This window comes from Heloderma suspectum, chromosome 6 (assembly GCF_057233095.1).
Source record: "Heloderma suspectum isolate Gila_16-S chromosome 6, 16-S_ref, whole genome shotgun sequence".
NCBI classification, from domain to species: Eukaryota; Metazoa; Chordata; class Lepidosauria; order Squamata; family Helodermatidae; genus Heloderma; species Heloderma suspectum.
In genome coordinates, this window is record NC_139463.1 from 55,505,590 (window position 1) to 55,527,879 (window position 22,290).

Below are 22,290 nucleotides of genomic sequence, written 5' to 3' on the forward strand. Positions count from 1 at the left end.
TGAGTGGCGGATCCATGACTTTTCTGGTTCAGTCCGTGGAGGCAGATGTACTCTGTGACTGGATGGTGGTTTGGGGCATTTGCTCTGCAAAAATCATATGAAATCAGGAGGATCCCTGCCAGGGATCCATGTGTTTGAGCTGTGGCTGCACCCATGAGTGGCAGATCTGCGATTTTTCTGGTTCAGTCTACAGAGGCAGATGTGCTTTGTGACTGGATGGTGGTTTTGTGGGTCTCCCCTTTAAAAATCATATGAAATCATGAGGATCCCTTTTTGATTTTATGGATCCTCATTTTACCCAGTCACCTTTGTGTTTACTGCTCTCTTTCCCAGCACAAGCATATCCCTGTCTACTCAGAAGTAACTCCCATTGTGGTCAATGAGGCTTGCTCCTGAAATTCAGGTGCATCTGGACTTCCAGGGGAAAGGAGAAAGGGGGGGAGGGGGAAGCCTCTGTTATTGGTTGAGCAGCCCCTGCCAGTCAGATGACATTCCACCTCCACCAGAAAGTATGTTCTGTGAAGCTATTTTTACTGTGTGGAGATCCTGCTTGTGGAGCCCTGCATGGGCCACATTGCAGCAAAGCTGATTCCTTTTAAATTAAAATCCAGTTCTCCTCCATTAGCTTCTCCTTCCATTGTCGTGGAAACACAGCCATAGGAGGCGGAAGGAGGCGGCAATGAGCGAGGTAAAGCTCTTTCCTTTTGAGAGTTTTTGTGGAAAAGCTCAAATTTCAGCTGCATCTAGCCCAAAATGTGCTAGGCCAAACTGTCTGAAATTTGGTAGGTGGGATTCCCTCCATGTTACCTGAGAGGCCCCCAGGTTTCATGTATTTTTCATGAAAACTGAAAAAGTTATGGTGATTTGTGTTTTCCCATGCAAGTCAATGGGGAAACACCCAAACCCAGTAGTCTGGATATCTGAATCTCACTTCAGATCCAGAACCGAGTCAAAACAGAGGGGGTCCGAATCGGCCCGAGTCAAAGCAGGGCTGATTAGGAGGGTCTGAAGTGGCAACCGAAGCGAAGCGGGGGGTCCGTGCACAGCCCTAATTATCAGTGGCTGAAGCCTTATTAAACATTTTCGTGAGCCTAGGTTTCCCACGTGAATTTCAGACAGAAGAACTGTTTTCCTCTCTGAAGTCATGACAAGTTTATGGAAGTGCTGTGGCGTGAAACATATCACATCAACAGCTTATCATCCACAGAGTAAAAGTCTTGTTGAACATTTTAATGATAAAATGATAAAATCATATGTTTGCAAACACCCACTAGACTGGGACAAGTGATTGCCTTATTATTCACATACAGAGAAGTGCCACAGGAATCCATCAGATTCTCTCCTTCTGGAAGAAAGGTGAGGGGCCCTTTAGCCATTATGTGAGAAAACTGGGAAGGGTTGTTAAAGAACAGCAAGCTTCCATAGTCCAGTATATGCTAGATTTACAGGGAAAGTTGAAAGAGACCATGAATATGGCTCAAGAAAATCTAGCTAGAGCTCAGTGCAAACAAACTCTGGTATGATCAGAAAGCTAGGGCTCAAAACTTTGAAATAGGTGGCAAAGTAATGTTTTTTTCTACCCAGACCTACCAACAAACTGGAAGCTGCTTGGTAAGGTTCTTGGGTACTAAAAGACAAAAGAGACCAACTGACCTATATATAGTGAGCAAAACTGGAGGAGGAAAATTTAAGGTAGTGCATGTGAACATGCTCAGTCCGTATGTTCCTAGAGAGCCTTCGATTTATCATTTATCAGTAGCCCTAGAGGATGAAACCCATCCTGCCATAGATTTCTTGCATGCCAGCAAAGAAGCAGGGGGAATAGAATAAATCATATGGGCTGCTGAAACACCTGAAGTTTGCTCTGCCATCATACCACTTCTTCAAAAATATGCTCACTTGTTTAGTTCTAAGCCAGGTTAGACTAATATGATAAGTCACACTATTAACCCATTAGACCCACAGCTTAGAGAGTCAATGGAAAGGGCTTAGGTGACATCAGAAAGGAAGTAAAAGAGATGTTGGACCTTGGGGTCATCAGAGAGTTTAATAGTCCATGGGCTTCATCATTTTTCTTGTTCCCAAGCCTGAAGGTTCTGTGTGGATTACAGGAAAATTAGCAAGATTCAAGTTCCTGATGCATATCCTGTGCCGAGGGTTGATGCCATATTAGACCAACTTAGCTCTACCAAAGTTATATTGATCTTTGCAAAGGTTTTTGGCAGATGAATCTTGAAGTATTACAGGCCAAATCTGCATTCATTACCCCAGACAGATTATATGAGTTTACAATCCCCCCTTTCGGGCTCATCAATAGGCCAGCTTCATTCCAAAGACTCATAAACGAAGTATTAAGGGAGATGCCAGTTTTCCATCTCATATATAGATGATGCCACGATTTTCAGCCCAAATCTAGATGACCATCTAGATCATTTAGAGCAGGTGTTCAAAGCTCTGGAATCTGCAGGTCTCACAATCAAAGCTGCCAAATGTCAGATTGGTACATCTGAAGTATTATACTCAGGACATAGAGTGAGTAGCGGCAGACACCTTTAGAAAAAAATTGACTACTATAAAAGAATGACCCATTCCTAGCAGCAAGAAGCAAATTAGAGTTTAAATTAGGGCTTAAGATGGGTACTACAGAAGGTTAGTGCCAAATTTGGGGAGGTAGCCACTCCGTTACATGACCTCACCCCCAAACGTAGACCTGACAAAGTTGTGTGGTCAGAGGCATACCAGAGAGCCTTTGATGAGCTGAAAACTCTGCAGCGTACCCATATTAGTGTCTCCTGACTTTTTGAAAATGTTTATAGTAGCCACAGATGCAACTGGTTTAGGAATAGGGCCAGTCCTATTGCAGGAACACAACAACATAGAACACCCAGTTGCCTATTTTAGCCTAAAATTAAATGAACAAGAACTATTCCTCTGTTCAGAAAGCATGTCATGTGATAATCTGGTCACTTAGGAACGTACACACTTGTGTACGGGGATAGAAATGTATAATTCAAACTGACCACCAAGCTTTACTTTGGCTCTAGTCCATTGAAAACCAAAACCAACTGTTCCAGCATTGGTCATGGGCCTTACAAGAATTTCAGATCAAATTTCTACATGTGGCTGGTCGAAACAACCTGACTGCTGATGGGCCATGAAGGCAAAGAACTTCAGGTGGGAAAGTGGTTGCAAACCAAGCACAGGCCAGAGAGGACCAAGGAGAGCAGGAAGACAGAACACCACCTTGATCAAAGGCAAAGCCTTGAGGCAGGAGTCACATAAAAGACATGTGGACTAACAGAAGGTATTTTCTTGTTGCGAATTTTTTTTCTGGTAACAGGCCTGCAAGTTTTGGTTGCCAGTGGAGGGTTTTTTCTCCACAGGTTTTTGGTGGTGGTTTTTTCCAGGTTGCTTGCAAGAATAAAAGGGAAGGGCTTTAAGGAACTGTTCTGTAAAGTTGTAACTTTTCCTACCAGCACACACACTCTGCACAGCACCATTGAGCCAAGTATCATGCTCTGTGTTGAAAATAAGGGCGGGCGGGGGGACAACACACGTAATTTCTGCGTTTATAGCTTAACAGCTTCTCCATATAATTGAGGTTGCTTGGAGCACGAGTGGGAATGTATAGGACCGTACGACTGGTTGAGTGCCTGGTGTGGGGTGCTTGGTCGGTGAACGTTGGACTGGAGGGGGTGCAGGAGCAAAGGCATGTTGGTTAAAGGAGACAGTTGAATATACGGGTGGTTCTGATAGCGCTTGGCTTGATTAGCATCATATTCTCCTTGGAATTGGGGGAGGGGGTCAGTAGTGGACTTAGATCAGGTTAGGAGGATGAACCATAATGTAACCAAGAACAAGAACTTCACATTAAAGAAACCTTTTGTATTTTAAACTAATTAAATTGTTTTGGCTATTTTACACAGAGTCTGTACTTGATTCATAATCACGCTAATCATACATAACCCAGGTAAAAACTAAAAGGGCACCTCTCACACACTCCACTACTCTTAAAGAAATGTAAGAGTTATCTTAAAGGTTGTTAGAGGCGGAGGCCTGCAGTGGGTGGGGACAACCTGCCCAGGCTGAAGTAACAGCGAACCCCCTCTTGAGGGGCCGTACGTAGGCTGGGAGAAAGGGTTTTGCTACAGTGGCATATAGACATCACCTTCAAATGGATACTTATTTGGGTATTTGGTCCACTTTTGTTGCAGCCCATGGTAGGCATTTCATACAATTCCATGTATGTATATATTAAAAATGGGGGAAAAAATCTACTTCAGAGCTGTTGAGAAGGGTGTAGGGAGGCATGTAGGCCATCTTGGGCTCCTTAGAACACAAATACAAGTGTTTAATAGCCTTGATGGATAGGGCCAGAGTTAAAATTTGAGGTTATCCAGAGGTGCAGCAGGTCACTTTTGGTGAAGGAGAGATCTAGTTCCACAGCTCTGTTGGACCACATGGAGTCCAAAACCTCATCTGTCAGAAGCGGCAATTTTTAGTAACTATATTCACACAAAATGGAAGACACAATTAACTTGGACAAACTCAGAGCAACATAAGAAAACAGCCCAAACATCCTATTTTTCCTGCAACTTTTAATTATTTCAAGTAACGACATGAGAACAGCTTTGTTTTTGCACTTTATTATACAAAAGAAAAAAGGAGGTGAAGGGAAGATCCACAGTTTTAAGTCTATTCAGACTGGAGACAGAAGCCCTAGCTGAGTTGATGCAAATAGCAACAGACTTCTGAGGAAATGAAGGGATCCTTCGCTTTCCAAGTCCCATTTAGCAATAGAAACTGAAAATCGGGTACATGTTTAAAAATTTTTTTGGTATTTTAAAGTTTTTTTAATCTACAAAAACACTTTAAATATTAGAAAAAATGATTCCTTTTTCACAAGAACTTCTATCTGGAATATCACATTTTGTCAACAGTGCAAAAATGCACTCAGTTCCATCTTCTTACAGTACAAACTGTTCCCCCTGCCCCCTTAACACTTCTCTTTCTTTTAAAAAAGACATCAGTACTGTAAGAATTTTAAAGAACAAGATTTTTCTTTTTCTTTTCTTTTTACTTAAAAAACACACCTACTAAAATACAACAGCTGGTACATTCAGCAAAATCAAACCAGGTGTCTCATTTTGGGGTGAGAAGGGCTAAGATTGATTGAGGGACCAGAAACAGGTTGGGTTAATTAGATGTATACATGGGCACATGATATCAAAATTCACACATGGCAATGAAATGGGGGGAAATCCAGCTAGATGTGGTTATGGCGAAGATGTTTATCAGATTTCAAACAGGTAGCATCCATTAGAGCAGGGGTAAGTTGTGGCCCTCCGGAAGTTTTGCCCTGCAACTCCCATCAGCGCTAGCAGGCATAGCCAATGGGAATTGTAGGCCAAAACATCTGGACAAGTTGCCCAGTCCTGTCTGGAGGCAGTGTACCCCTTGCCCTATGGCTAAACAGTGCTCAGGGCATGAGCTTACACACCAGGTTGCTGTTCATTCTCCTCTCCTTGTACCTGTACTGTTTTTCACAATCTGTTTCTGCATGAGGCCACGTTTACTGGACCAGAGTGATAGTCTCCATCATTCCACGTTTGACAATCAGCATCTAGAAACGTGGCTACTATTTGATGTGAAGAGAGTACATGAAATATTTTGAAGTAACCCACATGTCATGGTGTCATCCCACATATGGGCAAAGTTCTGACAGTTATCTTACAGATAACAGTTTTTTTTCCTCCAACACAGAGAAGACTATTGGAAGCGACTACAAAATTATATAAAAAGGAATCCCAACAGCGTAAAATTTCACATCCACCTCATCTGAAGAGGGGTGTGCACGCGCGTGCATGTGCCCCTGCCAGATGACACGTTGTACCAGGCACATGGATTCTGCTAGGGAACAACTCTATGGAGGAGGAATTAACTTTTAAAAGATACTTACCAAAGGATCCTCTGAACTGGATGGCAAGAACTTCTAGCTTTGGGGAAACACCCACTGTTTCCAAAGGAGCTGTCTCCAGAGGGGAATACCCAACCTCTACAGATCAAAAAGGAGTGTAGGGCTCCCTTCAGTCCAATGTCTTGTTTAAACAGCACGTAACTCATGGATGTATCAATGCTGTCCAGCAAGTAGCCAGGAGATTGGTGAAGCGTTCTTTAAATGAGAAGTTGGGCCACGCAGACTCCTACACAGGCAAGTGCTTTTTGTTTTATCTTGTAAATATCAGTCCAAACTCAATAAATAGTTGCAAGCAAGAGTTTATGGAATAACCCACTAACTTCTAGGCTTTAGGAAGCTATGGTGATCATATCTACTTAAAAAGCTTCTCATTTAAGTAATTACTCTCTATTTTACACATTTTCAGAGTTTGCTAGTAACAGCATTATTTTGCTCATTCATAAATTATTTTTCATCAAGTATAAAGCACCCGTGTTTACTTGTAAACATTTAATTATTCTTGTTTAATGGTATGCCTATTAATTTACTGGTTTAGTTTTATACATATATTTTAATGTTTTCCCAAGTTTTCTCATTTGGAAGTTTCACTTGTGTATTAATGAAGTCCACAAGAACCAACCACCTTTGAAGTATTATTCAAGTGCACATAAATATCTATTTGTGTATGTACTGTACATTAATTCCATTTGTTCTTAAACCAAATGTCTTTTCCCATGAAAAGCTTTCCAAAGCTCAAAGTAAGTCCTAGGTTATTTAATAAATTCCTGCTTACATGTATTATTGGCATTTTATAAATTATTGAGCTGAAAAAGCCAGGGTATTGAGCTTGATGCCTTGCCCAAAGGTGGTACGTATGTACATACACACACACCCACACACCCTCCAGAGCAACCCAAAGCAATCCAGACCAAAATGTGAACACACAGATAACTCCCGAATTGTCCAGAACTGTTCCCATTACATCCTTATGCATCCAAATACATACTCCCACACGTGACAGTGGGGTCCTCTTCGTACAAGACCAATGTATTTTTCAGTGTGCTAATGCCTATGACAACTGTTGTTCATCCTAATGAATATGCAGTGGGAAATTAATCCTCACCTGCCCTTCTCAATGCATGTTATCAGACCAAAATTAATCAAGGCAGCCTTTCCCACAGAGCAAGAGATGTCTCCCACTATTAATACATGGAATCGGTCCCAAGAGAGCCACTGCCACGGCCACCTGTTCACCCATTGCTGCGAACACAGTATTTCTAGTTCATTAGTTAAAACATTTAGGGACGGGCCCAATAGTGAAGAGCAGACATGATTCTCATGTTGTCTGTATACTTAACCTTGCACAAGAGGGTCAACCATGCCACAGGCTTGCGCTTCTTTACATCTATGGCTTACACTTGAGTAACTGGACTTGCCTGCTTGGGCTCTAGCATCACCAGGAGACTTTTGGCTGGGCTGAGAAAGGCCAAAGTTGCCATCAGGCAGGGATAGGTGGTTTGGCATGAAGGTGAATCTTATACTTTCGATTCCCGACTCTACCAAGCCACCAAAAGCTACACAGGTTTCAACAGAGTCAGGATTTCATGGGTTCCAGAATCCTTACAGGATTTTTGTACGTTTCCCTGAAATCAGGATTATATCAACCTTATATAGACCCAGTTGGTTTGGTACAATGATCTTTTTTCTTGAGATGCAGCTGAAGCTAGGAAAAAGCCCCAAAGCTTTAACGCTGCAGTTATTTTTAACGCGAGTCCGGGGCGGGGCAGGGGCAGAAGAGCTCCTTCTGAGGCATTTCGTGAGTACAGGAAACTTTCATATTTATTCAAGCTGCTGGTTTGAAGTTCTAGCAGCTTTACGTACATTACCTCTTTCCAGAAGGTATAGCACACTTCTAAAGGGCAATTGTGGGGCCAAGACGTTCACAGGGAATGAAGAAATGTTGGCACAGCATGAAGCTGGAAGAGACAAACAGGACTGGCAGTGAAGAGCAGACTAAATGGTGAATATGTTTTTGAAGGCATATTTTTATCCTTTAGATAGAAAAGTGGTTTAACAGTGAGCAGGCAATAATAGGTGAAATAGGGATTTCTAGTTCTTTAACATCCTTAACTCTCTGCCTCTCTCCATTACAAGCAAAATTAGAATTTCCAAAACTATGCAAATATATATTTGCATAATTTATGTAGATTGCACAATTCTTTTAATACACCCTTTGGTTTTTAATTTTTGTAAGTACAGAACACACAAAGCCCTTGCTTATACAGAGGCCCCAAGTCCTTTCCTGAACGCATTGCTTCTCCATCCTGCACCCAGAACCTGCCCTATGCTCGTATCCTGACCTTGATAGCCGTTTCTTCTCTCCTTGCCATTTAGAACAGGACAAGTGAAAGAGTGGTGATCAAGTTCTTACAAACTCTAGAAATCGGTGTGTTGTTTTAAAGAAGTCAAAGTTAAATTAAAGTTAATTATTTTTGCACCTAGACAAATTATTGCAAGAAAAGAACATTTTTCTTGGAGGGGTATGGCAAAATGGCATTAATGGTTCTTTTGCCTGAAGTTAAAAAAAATGAAAATTTTAATCTACTGACCGTAGCCTGAATTTTCAGGATAAAACTGGAAGATGCAGCTGCTGACTGAACTATGTTGATGTCTGCAACTACTGGTCTGTATCTTTGCATTATTTTCCTTTTAAAAGTTCCCAACTTTTTATTATGTTAGGGAACAATTCCTTAAGTATAGCCACCTTTCCTCCAAAAAACTGAGGCCTTGTACAACTGGAAAAGCACTGGATTACAGAAGGAAATCTTTTTAAAACCAAGTTGCTTTTTTGCTTTATTGAAGTTGCATTTCTCCATCTCTGTCACTTGCTGTTCCTTCACAGTTCCAGCCCATGTCTCCAGCTGAAGGTGCTAAGACAGGGCTGCGTCCTGTGCTAAATGAATGACATTCCGCCCTAAGAAAAAGAGAGCTCTCCAAGTCTGCATAATTTATTCTGCTTCAGCTAGGCATGAGGGGAGGGCAAACAGCCACACAAGGGTGTTGAAGCCCTGCCTCCAACCACTGGAGATCCTGCTCAGCTCCCATTTCCCACTCCTCTAACTTTGGGGATTTCGTGTTCAAGTCTGTCTTCACAACCTCGAGGGCCAGAAACACAAGATTTTATTTTTAAACAATGTTCAGGGTGCCACACTGTGCCCCAGTACCAGTATTACATTTTGTGTTGCAAACACAAGGTGCTTTTAACGCACAGCTTGCAACTTTCCAGAGTTCAGGGGGTATCGGAGGGGCCACCCCAGAACCGTGTGGGTTAAGCACCGCTTGGTTTTGTGTATGTGCACACGTCTTCCGGTGTAATCTCCCGCCGCCCCCCCCCCCCGCTTGTACGTTTCCACACATCCCAAAGTTCCTCATCTCACCACCTTTCTCATAGGCCTTAAGGCCTATTCATGGGGCCTTTACCACCTGCAAAACCCCTTGCTCTTGTCATTCAGCAACCACAGCTAGACTACACGCATCTGATATTCGGCATGAAGGCTGCCAAATACAAGGGCATGGCTCTCAAGGAAGCTTATGCACTGGCATGTCTTATAAAAAATGAAACCATTTCCCCTGAGTCTGCAACAGCATCCAGAGAAGGAAGAAGCAGAGAAAACATGTTTTCCACGCAACCACGCCGCGCTTTCCTCATGAGGTTTCCAGATTAACCCACAGGTGCCGTGCAAGCTGTGCTCCATTCCCACCTTCCTCTCTCCTAAAGGAGGGAGGAATCATCAAGGGGATGAAGAGAGTCAAAAGAGGTGGGGCAGGCCAGGTTGTGGTTCTTCAGAGGCCAGATCTGGACAAGTCACCGGTTGCCAACCATGGCCTTACAAATGTACGAACACTAATCATAACAGCTTATCTTCTAAAGAATGCAAAATTAAAAGCTAGCCAAGGATACACTCTCATACACACAATTAACTAACCATTTTGCATGTAAATTATTAAATGAGAAAGAGGAAAAGGAAAAAAGGATGGGGAACAGCAGCAAAAGCAGCTGTGAACAGAAGAAAAATACCACCAATATGTTTATCTGCTCAAAAAGATAGTAGGATGCAGCATACCTGTCCCTATCTTTGGAGATAATCACCAAAGCCAATTTCATCTATAATTACCTGATTTAGCATTCTGTTAACGAACCTTGGGCTTGTGTGCTCCCCTCCCTTCCACTGGTGCAGTTAAGAAATTGGAAGTTTTTACTTCCATTTTCACTTAAGAGTAGTTTATAATTATGTCTGAACCTCAAACTGTTTTATCTTAACTATGATTTAAGTAAAATCACCTGTGTTTGGACATAACAAGTACCTGTGGTTGGTTATAAACAGAAACAAAAGCTTCCAATCTCTTCCTCACGGCCTGAGGCTTGTTCATGTGATGCTAAACCTGCCTTTGCCAACCTGGTGCCCTCCAGATGTGTTGTACTACAATGCCCATCAACTCCAGCCATGCCAGGGACGATGGGAGTTATAGTTCAACACAGGTTGGGAAAGGTTGTTCCAAAACATAATTTAGCATTACATATGAACAAGACCATTGTTTCAGGCTCATTTTTCAGGCCAGAAGACCCATCTCTGCAACTGGAAACAGCAGCTCCATATCTGGTCATCCCCTCTTTTGGTAATGTCGTCATAAAAAATGCTTTGACGTGACATCACCACACCACAAATTTCCCTTCCCTGCTCCGCTTCACTAGTTGCTCCTCTGGGACAGGGTGGGGGGAGATTTGCAGCAAGGTGACATTTTGTACGACTGCACTTTACAAGTGGAGAAAGGAGGAGATACGGAGACTGCTGCATTTGATGGCAGCCATAGTATCGAACTCTGGCCTCATTTACAGGGCAAACACCAAAGTTATTATTGTGTTTGCTTTTTTACAGAAGCAGCTAAGAATTATACCTCATGCTCTCTGGAGTCTGTCTCTTCTTGACAACACACTTCTGCCCAAAGCTGAATGAACAAGTACAGTCCAAGTGAAACGAAGGCATGCTGGGGAAAAACTATCTGTGTGCCTCGTATATGCACATCCCACCTGCCCACCCCTGAGATTCTATACTGCTAGACTCTACATGAGGGTTAAAAGACATATGAGGTACTTGATGTGAAAGATAGTTTAGTTTTTAAAAAAAGATGGTTGTCTTACTTGGTTTATAAAATTGTTTAAAAAAAAAAAAACGCTAATGACACAGATGATCCCCCACAACCAACCTCCCCTTCCAAAGACAGTCAACAAAATGCCCCGTTTTGGTACAATTATTGGTCACTTCATTGTAAAAAAAAATATATATATTAACAACAACAATAACCCAAAGGGGTCTGGCCACTACTGTCTTTGCCCAAATGCTGGTCAGAAAAAAGACAGAGAAAGTCCACCTCCTGCAAAATAAAGTCAGTCACCTTGGAGCTCTTGAAATCCTCTCCTCCCAACAGCATGCCAGTCACTCTCCCTTTGCAAAAAAAAAATCCTGTTCTTCAGTTCCTCTTCTATCCCCTGACCCTTGCCACACACTCACATGAAATAGACCCACCCACCCCCCATTTCCCTCAGCAGGAAATGCTGGATATCCAGTTCGTCACAGGAAATAGCTAAGTGCAGCTGTGGCCATTTTGTTCTTTGTCTCTTTTGTCAAAGTGTGTAATTTCAAGACTGTACAAGATTGTCCGCTTTGAGGAGAGGTGGGTCTCACTGGCAAAGTCCAGAACCTTCCATGGTTCATGCTTTCTGGAACCCATCTCTCCTTGGCTGTTTGCCCCGGTGGGGGGGAGGATGAGATGTGAGGGGAAAAATATCTCATTGCCATGTTGTTTTTTAAAAAAAGAATTTGTACAAAGTCCCGAGCTGGTGGCTAGAATTAGGGAGGAGGGGAGGGGACGAGATGTGAAGGGAAAAATTAAAGGGGTCTGGATTTTGAATGACCCTTGCCCACCTCTCAAAAAAGGGGGAGAAACTCCAAAGAGATTTGGAAGGGGAGGGGAAGAGAGAGAGGAGCACAGAGTAAAATTCTCTCCCCACACCACCACCACAAAAAAAGCCTCTGCTGGTCGTCAGCTATTTTCTACCCTGCTCCCCTCACACGCAACCACACACAGTTAAACACAATGTGCAGCCCATGAGGAGAGGAAGATAATTACACCACAGTGATTTTCCCCCTCCCCTTTCCTCCCCATCCTAGCTCTCCAGCTGTAGATGTTACTATTATCCGGAAAAACAAAACCGAATAAGAGTACAGCAAGAAAGGCGGCAAGAGGAAGAGGACGGTTCAATTGGAGTCCGAATCTGAAGAGTCTCCTGAGGAGGAGGAGGAACTGCTGCTGCCTTCTGATTCATTGTCGTCATCGTCGTCATCATCCTCTTCTTCGTCATCCTCTTCTTCATTCTGAGAAAGAAAGAGCAAGGTATCGAGTCAAGTGTAGCGTGTGTGGTGGATGGATAATGATACTAAGAGCGATGGGTATTGTTTTGAGGGAGTGCAGAACATGGTAGTGCGCTGGCGGACTTAGAATTCTGCTTCCCAAGAATCTCAGCATTTGTTTACAATACCTCCCCCCCCCCCCTTTCCAGCTCTTACGGTTTCTAAAAATATGCTCCAAAATGTGTTGACAGCACCTAATGAAACTCAGAAGCCGAAGACTAAGATTTCCAGTGGTCAGGGCTCTAGTGCCTGCATACCTGGCCCCTTATAGGACTAGCAAAAAAGCAAAACATCAGAGAATGAAATTATGGGGGGAAAAGAAAATGTATTCAATTTGCATAGTTCCTACAGATTATTGAATCCCGCTGTTCTTGGTCCAGAATTCAGACTGCAATGGCACAGTATTTTTTTTTACTGCTGAGTATGCACAACACTAATTACAGCGGTTCCCTGGACCAGGGTATCTATCCACTCATATGCGAGGTGCTGAGGCGCATAACAGCCTGGCTATCCACCTTGTTTCAGATGGGGGGAGGCGCTATGGCTGCTCATCCACGCTCAGAGGCACTCTTCTTTATTACTACCTCTCATGTTCTGAAGTAGAACCTTAATACCAAAATTAGATTCGCGTTGACACCATTCTGTGACTACTTTTTAAGCTGAGTAAGTGGTCACTGTCATTAAAACATACAGAATTTACAACTGGTTTTGCAGGATAGCTGTGAAATGGCTTAAGACAAGAGACATGTGCTTGTTACTGCACATTTATTTGGAAAGGTTCTCTCAAGAAGATTAGCCAGGACCATATACAACCAGGTGGACCTCTGGCTTTCCAGAATGTTCCAGCAGAAAATGGCAACTCTATTACTGGGGAGCATGGAACAGCGGCCTATTTCTGAAATGTTTTGCTGGAAATGGTCGCATGGGTGAGCAGGGATAAGTAGCCCATTTGGGGGTGGGAGGATCACCAGGTAGTACTTTGGCAGACCCCAAGTTGTAATGCAAGCAGTACTGTACACGGAAAAGGGCGCCCACCCACCACAGCCTCACCTCATCCCCATCTTCACTTTCCTCTTCGCTGCTTGAATCTGAGGAATCTCCTCCCTCCTCAGAGGAATCACCATTGTCTTCCTCATCCTCATCTTCCTCTTCCTCCTCCTCCTCGTCATCATCGTCATCGTCCTCATCCTCTGATTCCTATGGACCAAACAGAAGATTTAATGGAGATGTGGAGTTAATGAAAATACCACAAACAGGCTTACAACAGAACAGTTGGAATTCACCTTTGCACATCCAAGATCACAGTAAGAAGAACCAAGTAGCCAGTCATATCCATTTCTAAACTGTGCCTTACTGCATGTGGACGAAATGTTAAGGTGTCCACCAAGGGAGGCACAGACATGGTTTGGGGCATTAAAGAAATGGAACACACTTATCAACGTGCAGAAAACTTTTGAGTTGGGCAAAATATATTCCCCCAAGGCCTGTGAAGCAGGGGTGGGGGACCTGTGACCCTCCAGATGTTGTTGGACCACAACTCCCGTCATTCCTGATGATTGGCCATCCTGGATGGGGCTTATGGAATAAAAAAAAAAACATTTGGAGGATCATGAGTTACCTACCCCTGCTGCAAAGCCTGTAGAAAAAACGTTGTTTACATTTGCAATATAAAAAACTAATTGCAATTCTGGCTTAATTTTATTGAAATGAACATGAAAGTGCTCCAGGATTTTTACATTTAGGGCCCACTGAAGAAAACTGGAGTGTTCCAAAACAGAAAAAAAGAAAAAAGCAAGGGGTCTGAAGAAGCACTCCAGTTATCAACAACTGAAACACAATAGACAACAACGTATTTCAGAACGTGTCAGCATGTGACCTTACCACATGCAGACACTTTCATACGCCAACTTCACCATTTTAAAATCCATCCTACAAAGGCTCACGTAAATCAATGTTCAGAGGGTAGGATTACTTGCCCTATGCTTGCAAAGGTAAAAAGGGATGTTTCCCCTATCAGTGGCCAGAGAAAGGAGGGTTGTGGGGAGGGAGACAGCATCCCCTCCTACCCAGGGGAAGACCTGCAAAGGAAGATCAACTTGACCTCACCCACTGACTAAAAGACCCATCTGCTGCAGAAAGTCTGGTTCCCCTTCCCTCCCTTTCTAGAAATAAACAAATTATTGTGTACAGAGTTGGCCTTCTTCACCAGACCATTCCAGAAAGAAAAGCCAGTACCCAAGTTCAGTTACACCTTCAAAATGGCTGCATCACATTGGAAGAAACATCTCTGTCTGGAATGTTCCATTCTGGGCATCAGCTGCATGAGGAAGCAGCAGTGCAAAGGTGCTTACCGACTTGGACTGTATTGAGGGTTTCATCTTGGGATTTGGGCCCCGCATCTTCCCCATGTTCTTGCGCTTCTGTTGAGATACAAGTGGGGGGGGGGTGGCGAGAGAGGGAAAGTCAACGTGGGAAACACGCACATTGTTTCTGCAAGCCAGTAGCTGCAGGAGGCACAACTCCCCCCTAAATCTTTCACCTTGGTGGAGCAGAACATGTGCACCCAAATACATTCCTACACAAACAATCACGTTCTTGTGGTTGCAGATTCTGAAAATTGAGCAGGAGCAGAATATAAAAAGCAATTCACGTTTACTGCTCAAGAGTAACAGCCAGGATTTCCCCCCTAACATTTGGCCAACAGGTGTATCTCCAGTAGCCTAGCGTGATTGTTTCCTTCGCCCCTTCCGCCCAACATCCTTTTACACATCTTCAGAGTGCCTACACATCCCCTTTGCTAAGCCAGAAATTTCAGAGCAGTTGTACTGCAGACTCAACTCCCATCGTGGTTTGCGTCTTCTCTGCGAGCCATGTTGACTCATGTTACGGCCTCCCTGTAACTCCTTCAGCTCTTCCTATACTTGGACGCAGCTGCACTGACGACGCAGGGCGAAAGGAAAGGGGAATCGCTGCTAGACAACCAGTACACCTGCTTAACGTGCATAAAGATGCTGACCAATGCCTGCCTGCCTGCCAGCGACACTTCAGTCTTCACCTTCATCTTGCATGTTCAGTGCAGTTGCAGTGAAATCCAGAAGGGAGATGTGTTTTATTGCTATCTCCATCGCGAACCCTATGCCAGTCTCTGGCCTGCTCACAGGAGGGAGGGGACATGGGTGCCAGTCCTGCCCCAACATTCCCATCCTCCCTGGCTCAGTCCCCTGCTTTCCTCTGTAGAGGGGAAGGTCTGAAAGGGGCTTCTACTGGCATTCCCTGGAGCATAAGTAGAGGCCCCCCAGACCGCTGGCTGAATGGCTGCATACGACTACGGCTGGCCTTGGAAAAGGCCTTCAGGACTTGCCCCTACTATTTTCATCCAGATCTCCTGAAATCACACTATGGACCACAGTTCAAAGACTCACGGCTCTAGGCTGAACGTATTCAGTCCGCCCTCCAGGGATTTCCCCTCTAGGCCTTCCACAAATGTGTTGCTATTATGTAACAAGGAAACCTTAGCTATGGCTTAGCGTGATGTCGGGACTGACAACCCAGTTCCAGCTCTTGCTCTGCCTCTCAGAATCCCTCCGTGGTAGGGAAAAGCTGATGAGGGAGATCAGGTGTTTTGCATTAGGCAGCCAAAGACCCAAAGCCTCTCAGGCAGGGCTTCTCCAACCTTCCGGGCCCGTGTCTGGCATTTTGAAAAGGGGCCCTGGGCACCAGCGGAAATTGGTTCCTGTAGGGGGGTGGAGGGCCAATCACAAACATCGGGAGCATCCCCCTTAATGGTGTTCGTGGGTGTGCAGGGATGTATACTGCAGGTGTGTGCTGCTCACCCTGGCTTCTGATTCTCTCTTTCTCTTCCTCTCGCTTCCCTTCCCTTCCTCCTACCTCTCCAGCTCTCTTCCCCTCTTTCTTTCTCTCTCCCTCTCTCCCCATCTCCATGCAAGTGAATGCAGCAAATTCTCCATTCATTTGCATGGGGTGAGAAAAAGCTCCCGGGCTGAAAACTGGCCGGGGGTGTGGGGGAGGTCCCTGTCAAGGACTCTGTTGTCCCAAGATTCCTTGGTGGGGCGTGGACCTCTCCCCCATAGCCATTTTTCCGCAAGGTCTTTCCTCCCCACCCTGTACAAGTGAATGGAGGAATTGCTCCAGTCATCTGCAGAGGGAGAAAACAGGTTGGCAGGTGCCGTGTTAGAGACTCTTGGTCTAGAGTCCCAGACCATTTTCACCTTCTTTGTAGCTCTTAAGACTGTTAAACAAAATAGAGTAAAAATACTCTAAACAGGCCACTGAGCTGCAATCCTAACACACTTACTCTCTACCAAGTCCCACTGAGCTGCCAGGGACTATCTCTGAGTAAACAAGATTAGGACTGCACAGCTGGTCCCTACTTTAGAAAAAGAAAAAGCAGCCATGTTGGCTGTAAGAAAAATGCCAAAAATTCGTATTAGTGTATACCCTTATTAGGCCAACTCAAAGATCACAAAAACAGACCTGCTGAATCGGACCAAAAGGCCTCTCTAGTCCAGCATTCTATTCACACAGTGGCCACCCAGATGCCTGTGAGATGCCCACAGAGTATAAGAGCACCCTCCCGTTCAGGTTCCCCAGCAACTGGCATTCAGAGGCATACTGCCTCCAATATTAGAGGTAATATATAGCCATCATGACTAGTACCCATTGATAGCCTCCAGCGTCTCTGAAAACATGAATCGTCCCCTTAAACCAAGATCCTAACTACAAGGGCGGAACATAGTGCTCAAGGTCTCAGAGGTGCAAATGCTGCCTTCCTTTCACCGAGCTGCAGCCCCTTCCAAGCTGCGCTGCGTGTTAGGGGCAAGGCTCAAGAAAGACCCCTGCTAGTCCCACCCCTGCACACCCTCATCCCCAAATACTTGCAAGACACTAACACTGGAGGTGTGTTCTTTGTATGCAGCTCTCTCTTGCGGTGACAAACTCTGCAGAGAAGACAAAGGGGGGGGGGGACAAGATTAAAGCCTGACAGAATGGTTTGAAACATGGGGAGTGGGCAACGACTGCTCCAAAAATAGCCATCCTGAGCAACCAGAATGCATTTCCACTTACTAATCGTTCCCCATCAGCACTTCAAACCTGCATTTCTCGCAAGGAGTTTACTGTCCTTCACTGAATTTTGCCTTATGAACCATTCCTCCTATCTTACAGATAGGGAATGGAGGTCTGAGAATGCTGAAAAGCTGTGCGAATGCTGCGAGGGTAGTGGAAGTTTGTTTTGGACGGAGGAAAAATAACAAAACAAAGACCTCAGACAAGGTATACAAACAAGGCAGGAGCTTTGTGACGCGAGGTGATCCGTGAGGCAGGGCAGCAGAGAACGTCGGAGATAGGCAGGAGATCGGGCTCAAAAGCTCACATGGGGCTCAGGCCTGCGCACTGCTGAGAAAAGCTGGGGGAGTGCAGGGCTGAGCGCAGACGCAAACAGAAAGGGAGGCCTCTGCTTGCAGGGCAGCAGGCGAAGGGCCGTATGGCTCAGCGTAGGCAGTTTTCCCCGTCATCCGCGGGATGTCCCACCCCTGCTCCCTCCCGCCAGCCCACAGCTCACCTTGAGCCACACGTCCAGGTGCACTTTGTACTGCTTCTGCTGCTCTTCGGCCAGCTTCTTGTACTGCTCCTTTTGGCTCTGGGATATGCGCTGCCAGCGGCTCCCGATCTCCACCATCCGCTCCTTCAGAGGGAGGTGGTTGAGTTCGCCGTTCGACAGCAGCTCCTGAGAAAACTTCTGATACCCGTTCCTGGTGGGAACACACAAGGCACGGAGGGAGGACATCTGAGTGAGTTGCAGGGAGAGAGAATGATGGTGGGGCCTAGGGCTGCCTCCGCAGGCACCACACATTCCACCCACCTTGGCACGGTTAAGAAAAGGCGGGGCTACAGACACAGCAGCTGACCTGGCGATCAGCGGCTGGGCTCCGGAAGGCATCAGCAGCAGGGCTAGTCCCCACTCGAGCAGCCCCACTCCCTGCCCTGCCCCTGTCCCTGACATGGAGTAGCCTAGCCTTCAGCAGCAGGAATCCTGCAAGGGGCGTGTGTGTGCAACGAGCCCAGACCTTGAATGGCCTCCCCAGCAAGGCCTACTGGCCTTCTCTTCTTTCTTCCAGGCAGGAAACCGGTGAAATCTCTTAGCTTCACAAAGCTTTTGGAGAATTACAGTAAGTCCTTTTTGGAAGCTTTTCTGCACTCTCTGGTGCGTGTGTTCATTCTAAAGTGGTTTAGGCTTCTGAGGCTCTTTTAAAAGTTTATTTTGCAAAAACACTTTGAGAACATTGGTTATAAGGCATGCTACAGAAATAAAGTGAAGTAAAATAAGCCTCTCTCATACATAACTGGCCAACTCCCCACCCACAAGTTGACTTACCTGCATGTACTAAAGCCAAAAAATGAACCCCTGAATACAAACATACAACCACCCACCACCATCCCACTCCCAGACACCAGTACTCACATAGGGGGTTTCTTCGGCTCACCCTGGAATTTCATTTTCTTGGAGGCATTTGTTGAGCACGGTGGTGCCCTCATCTCACTCAGCTCTCGCTGCAAAAAAGAAAAGGAGGAAGAAACAGAATGAAGAAATGGAGAAGCCATGCCCAACTCAAGGGGAGAAGATCAGGAAATTATAAAAGGCTCTCTCCTGCCTCTGCTACCTCACTCAGATGCCAGAGGCTTCAGCAGCAAACGCTGGCCTCCATTAGCTTCCCTCAACAACCATGAAAACTAGTTCCCTGCTTTAGAATTTAAAACGGAAACTTTCTGTACACAGAAATTTGCGGCACGTACTAGAGATTCCATTCCTAAGCTATACAGCAGAGGAGCTGTGTGAACACAGTACGAAAAACAAAGATCACAATTTAGTGCTCAGGCAATCCAAATTCTGTGCCAAGAAAAAAGCTGAATCCTGCAATCTGTTCAAGTGGCACCGCATTTTATCCTGCCACCTCACTGGCATGCGAGATGTCAGTTGGGACTGCCTGCATACTCTGAAGCATCTTTCCCTGCAGCTAGACACTTGCTGCTGTTCCTTACTCCCCTTTTAAAATGCAAGCGGAGACCCCATGAGGCCGAGATGCCGCATTCTGCAGCCACTTCTCTGCATTCCTGGGGAACTGCGCGACACGCCCACCCTTGCTGCACTGCCATCATTCCGAAACAGACGGCTCTTTTTAGGAAATGAACGAACACCACCACCAACCTCATATCGTTTCTGATCTTCTGCTGCTTTCTTGATCCACATCAACTTCTCCTTTTTCTCCATGTTATTCCAGGTGGCTTCCATGGCTTTTAGGGCTTTCCCACGGTCATTCTAAAGCAGAAGAAAGGGTGTTACTACATAGTTGGCAGACTCCATAAAGTGCAGAGCTCACAACTTCCCCACTTTGGCCATACTGTAAGTATATCATGTTTTCAGGCCTACCATTATTTCAAAAAGGCAGGCTGCTTACCTCTAAACTGTGTGTGTGTGTGGGGGGGTGATCTCCTATGCAGTTATGCCTATGGGTTCTGCAGCTGTGCAAAACAGCCTTACAGTGCTAACCAGGCACTGGGATTTAAGTCCCTTTCCACTCAAAGACTTGCAGCCATCTCTGCAGCCTTTGGCCCTCACTGTCAATATCCAAATTACCGCTACCGAGCCAACCCACAGTACCGGTATCAGTCCTGAGGACTATGGGAGCTGCAGTTCCAGTTATCACCCTTTCTGCTACTGTGCCTTCCACCGCTCCATTTGTTTGGCATTCTTCCCCTCCCTGTCAGATGGTAGCTGCCCCTCATTCATCTCCTCCTTGGACCTCTCAAAGAAGATCCCAAGCTGGAATCTGTGACCTCAGACAGCATTTCTCAGCAGACCATGCCATGAGCAATCAGGAATCTGAGGCCCTCTGCCTCTTTGTGGAGAAAGTCACACTCTTCGTATAGAGATACAGTAGCTGATTCCCACAGGACAGGTCGTTCTTCGACTGGTCATCCATACATTCACACATATAGGTTCTGTGCCTGCATCAGAACGTTCTAGAGCTGAGACTTTTAGGCAGGAAGACCCCCCTCCCCTGTGCATGCCTAGCGCAGAGCTCTCGCCTTTCCCCTCGGTTTCTCTGAAGATGCCGCAGTGATGGTCCCAGATTGAGAGGAATGGTGAAACCACATGGGAACACCTGAAGCAGGGTAGGAAGGTGAGTTGTGCAACTACCTATTTGTGGTCTCTGTGCATCACACACAAGGGTGATTAGCCAGCTGACTTGGGTGGAAACAGGTGGTCAGTTCAATATAGAAGCCAGCAGTGCTCGTCTTTTTGTGCATGAACACTGAGGGAGAAAAGTTTGATGAACATTGTGGGCTGTGACCCTACATAATTCCTGAAAAGCAATGGACCTTGAAAAGGCAATTGAGGAAATGACGCCCATGGTGGAATAGTGTGGTACTGGGAGTTGAGCCAGAGCATAGCAAAGATTAACCGTTTCCGAAACCCAAACTGAAGTGGCCCAAATTGAGATGGCAAGTCGTTTATTTTTGCTCCTATAGCAGACAAAGAGTTTCTGAATCTTCCAAAATGAGGATGTTTGATGAAGGCAGAAGGCCTGAACCCCCCCCATACATCGAAAGTGTGGAGAGAGGACTACAAAGATGAGGCGGAGTTCAGGAAAAAAAGACAGGAAGGATAATATCCTGATTCAAATGAAAAGATGAAACAACCTTGGGTAGAAAGGTCAGCTCTGGTCTGAGCACCACTTTGTCCTTATGGAGAACAGCAGAAGGGGATCAGACCTAAGAGCTGCTAGTTCACTTGCTTGATGTCTGGATGTGATGGCGACAAAGAAGAACGCCCTGAAGGTGAGCAATCTAAGGTCAGAGAGGGCAGGGGGTTCAAATGGGTTGGACATCAAAGCCGTCCATACTATGGACAGACTCCAGGTAGGAATTGGCCTAAAGACTGGTGGGTGCAAGTTCTTCAGACCCTTGAGAAATGTTCAAACCATGGGATGGATCCTCTCTGTCTTTCACCTCCTCTGATGCTTTTGCCACCTCAGACATCTTTTGCTTCACTAATCCAACACCTCTCCTGCTTCAAGAGGCCAGTGCTCTCCTGCACAAAAAAGCCATAGAAATACACCTGGTAAAGCTAATACACACGCACCGCACAAAAGATGGAGGCCCGTGAATCATGCTGAACTTACAAGGGGTAGAAAATGCTTTCTTCACTCCCAGGGAATTCTGTATGATAACCCTAATATCTTGTGTCATGCTGGTGGCCGATTTGCTTTCATAGACTTTGAAGCATATTTCCCCGCAGTCAGACAGGCCACACACTTTCACAGTTCCATCTGTCCACAACACAGGAGGTTCCTTAAGCTTAGTGTCAAAATTGGCCAGTACCAATGCCATGTACTTCCCCAGTCCCATTAAAGTGAAGTGCCAGATGACTGGAATAGGGCTAATGTTGTCCCTATCTTCAAAAAGGGTAAAAAGGAGGAACCTGGGAACTACAGACCAGTCAGTCTGACATCAATCCCTGGGGAAATTCTGGAGCAGATCATATAGCACTCCATCTGTAAGCACCTTGAAAACAATGCAGTGATTACTCGAAGCCAACATGGATTTGTCAAGAACAAATCCTGCCAGACGAATCTGATCTCATTTTTTGATCAGGTCACCTCCCTTGTGGACTGTGGGAATGCTGTGGACATAATACACCTCGACTTCAGCAAAGCTTTCGACAGAGTGCCCCGATGAGCAAACTAGCTCAACTATCTGGTGGATCCACAGTTGGCTACAGAATCGGACTCAGAGAGTGCTTATCAGTGGGATCTTCTCAAACTGGGGAGAGGTTATGAGCGG

General features: G+C 45.3%; 1 protein-coding gene across 16 annotated transcripts in view; it reads right to left on the reverse strand.

Moving 5' to 3' along the window:
- Positions 1-4,588: 4,588 nt before the first annotated feature.
- UBTF (upstream binding transcription factor) overlaps positions 4,589-22,290 on the reverse strand; it is a 63,907-nt gene continuing 46,205 nt past the window's right edge. For 10 of the 16 annotated variants that reach the window (XM_084804422.1, XM_084804416.1, XM_084804418.1 and 7 more), the window contains 7 exons: positions 19,652-19,762; positions 18,908-18,996; positions 18,008-18,197; positions 17,337-17,384; positions 14,778-14,846; positions 13,477-13,623; positions 4,589-12,390 (listed from right to left, as the gene is read on the reverse strand). In XM_084804422.1, coding sequence (XP_084660548.1) covers positions 12,274-12,390; positions 13,477-13,623; positions 14,778-14,846; positions 17,337-17,384; positions 18,008-18,197; positions 18,908-18,996; positions 19,652-19,762 — 771 coding nt within the window. In that variant the 3' untranslated portion in view covers positions 4,589-12,273. The remainder of the gene's footprint in view (positions 12,391-13,476; positions 13,624-14,777; positions 14,847-17,336; positions 17,385-18,007; positions 18,198-18,907; positions 18,997-19,651; positions 19,763-22,290) is intronic. The other 6 variants (XM_084804429.1, XM_084804426.1, XM_084804424.1 and 3 more) reach the window with 1 other exon arrangement.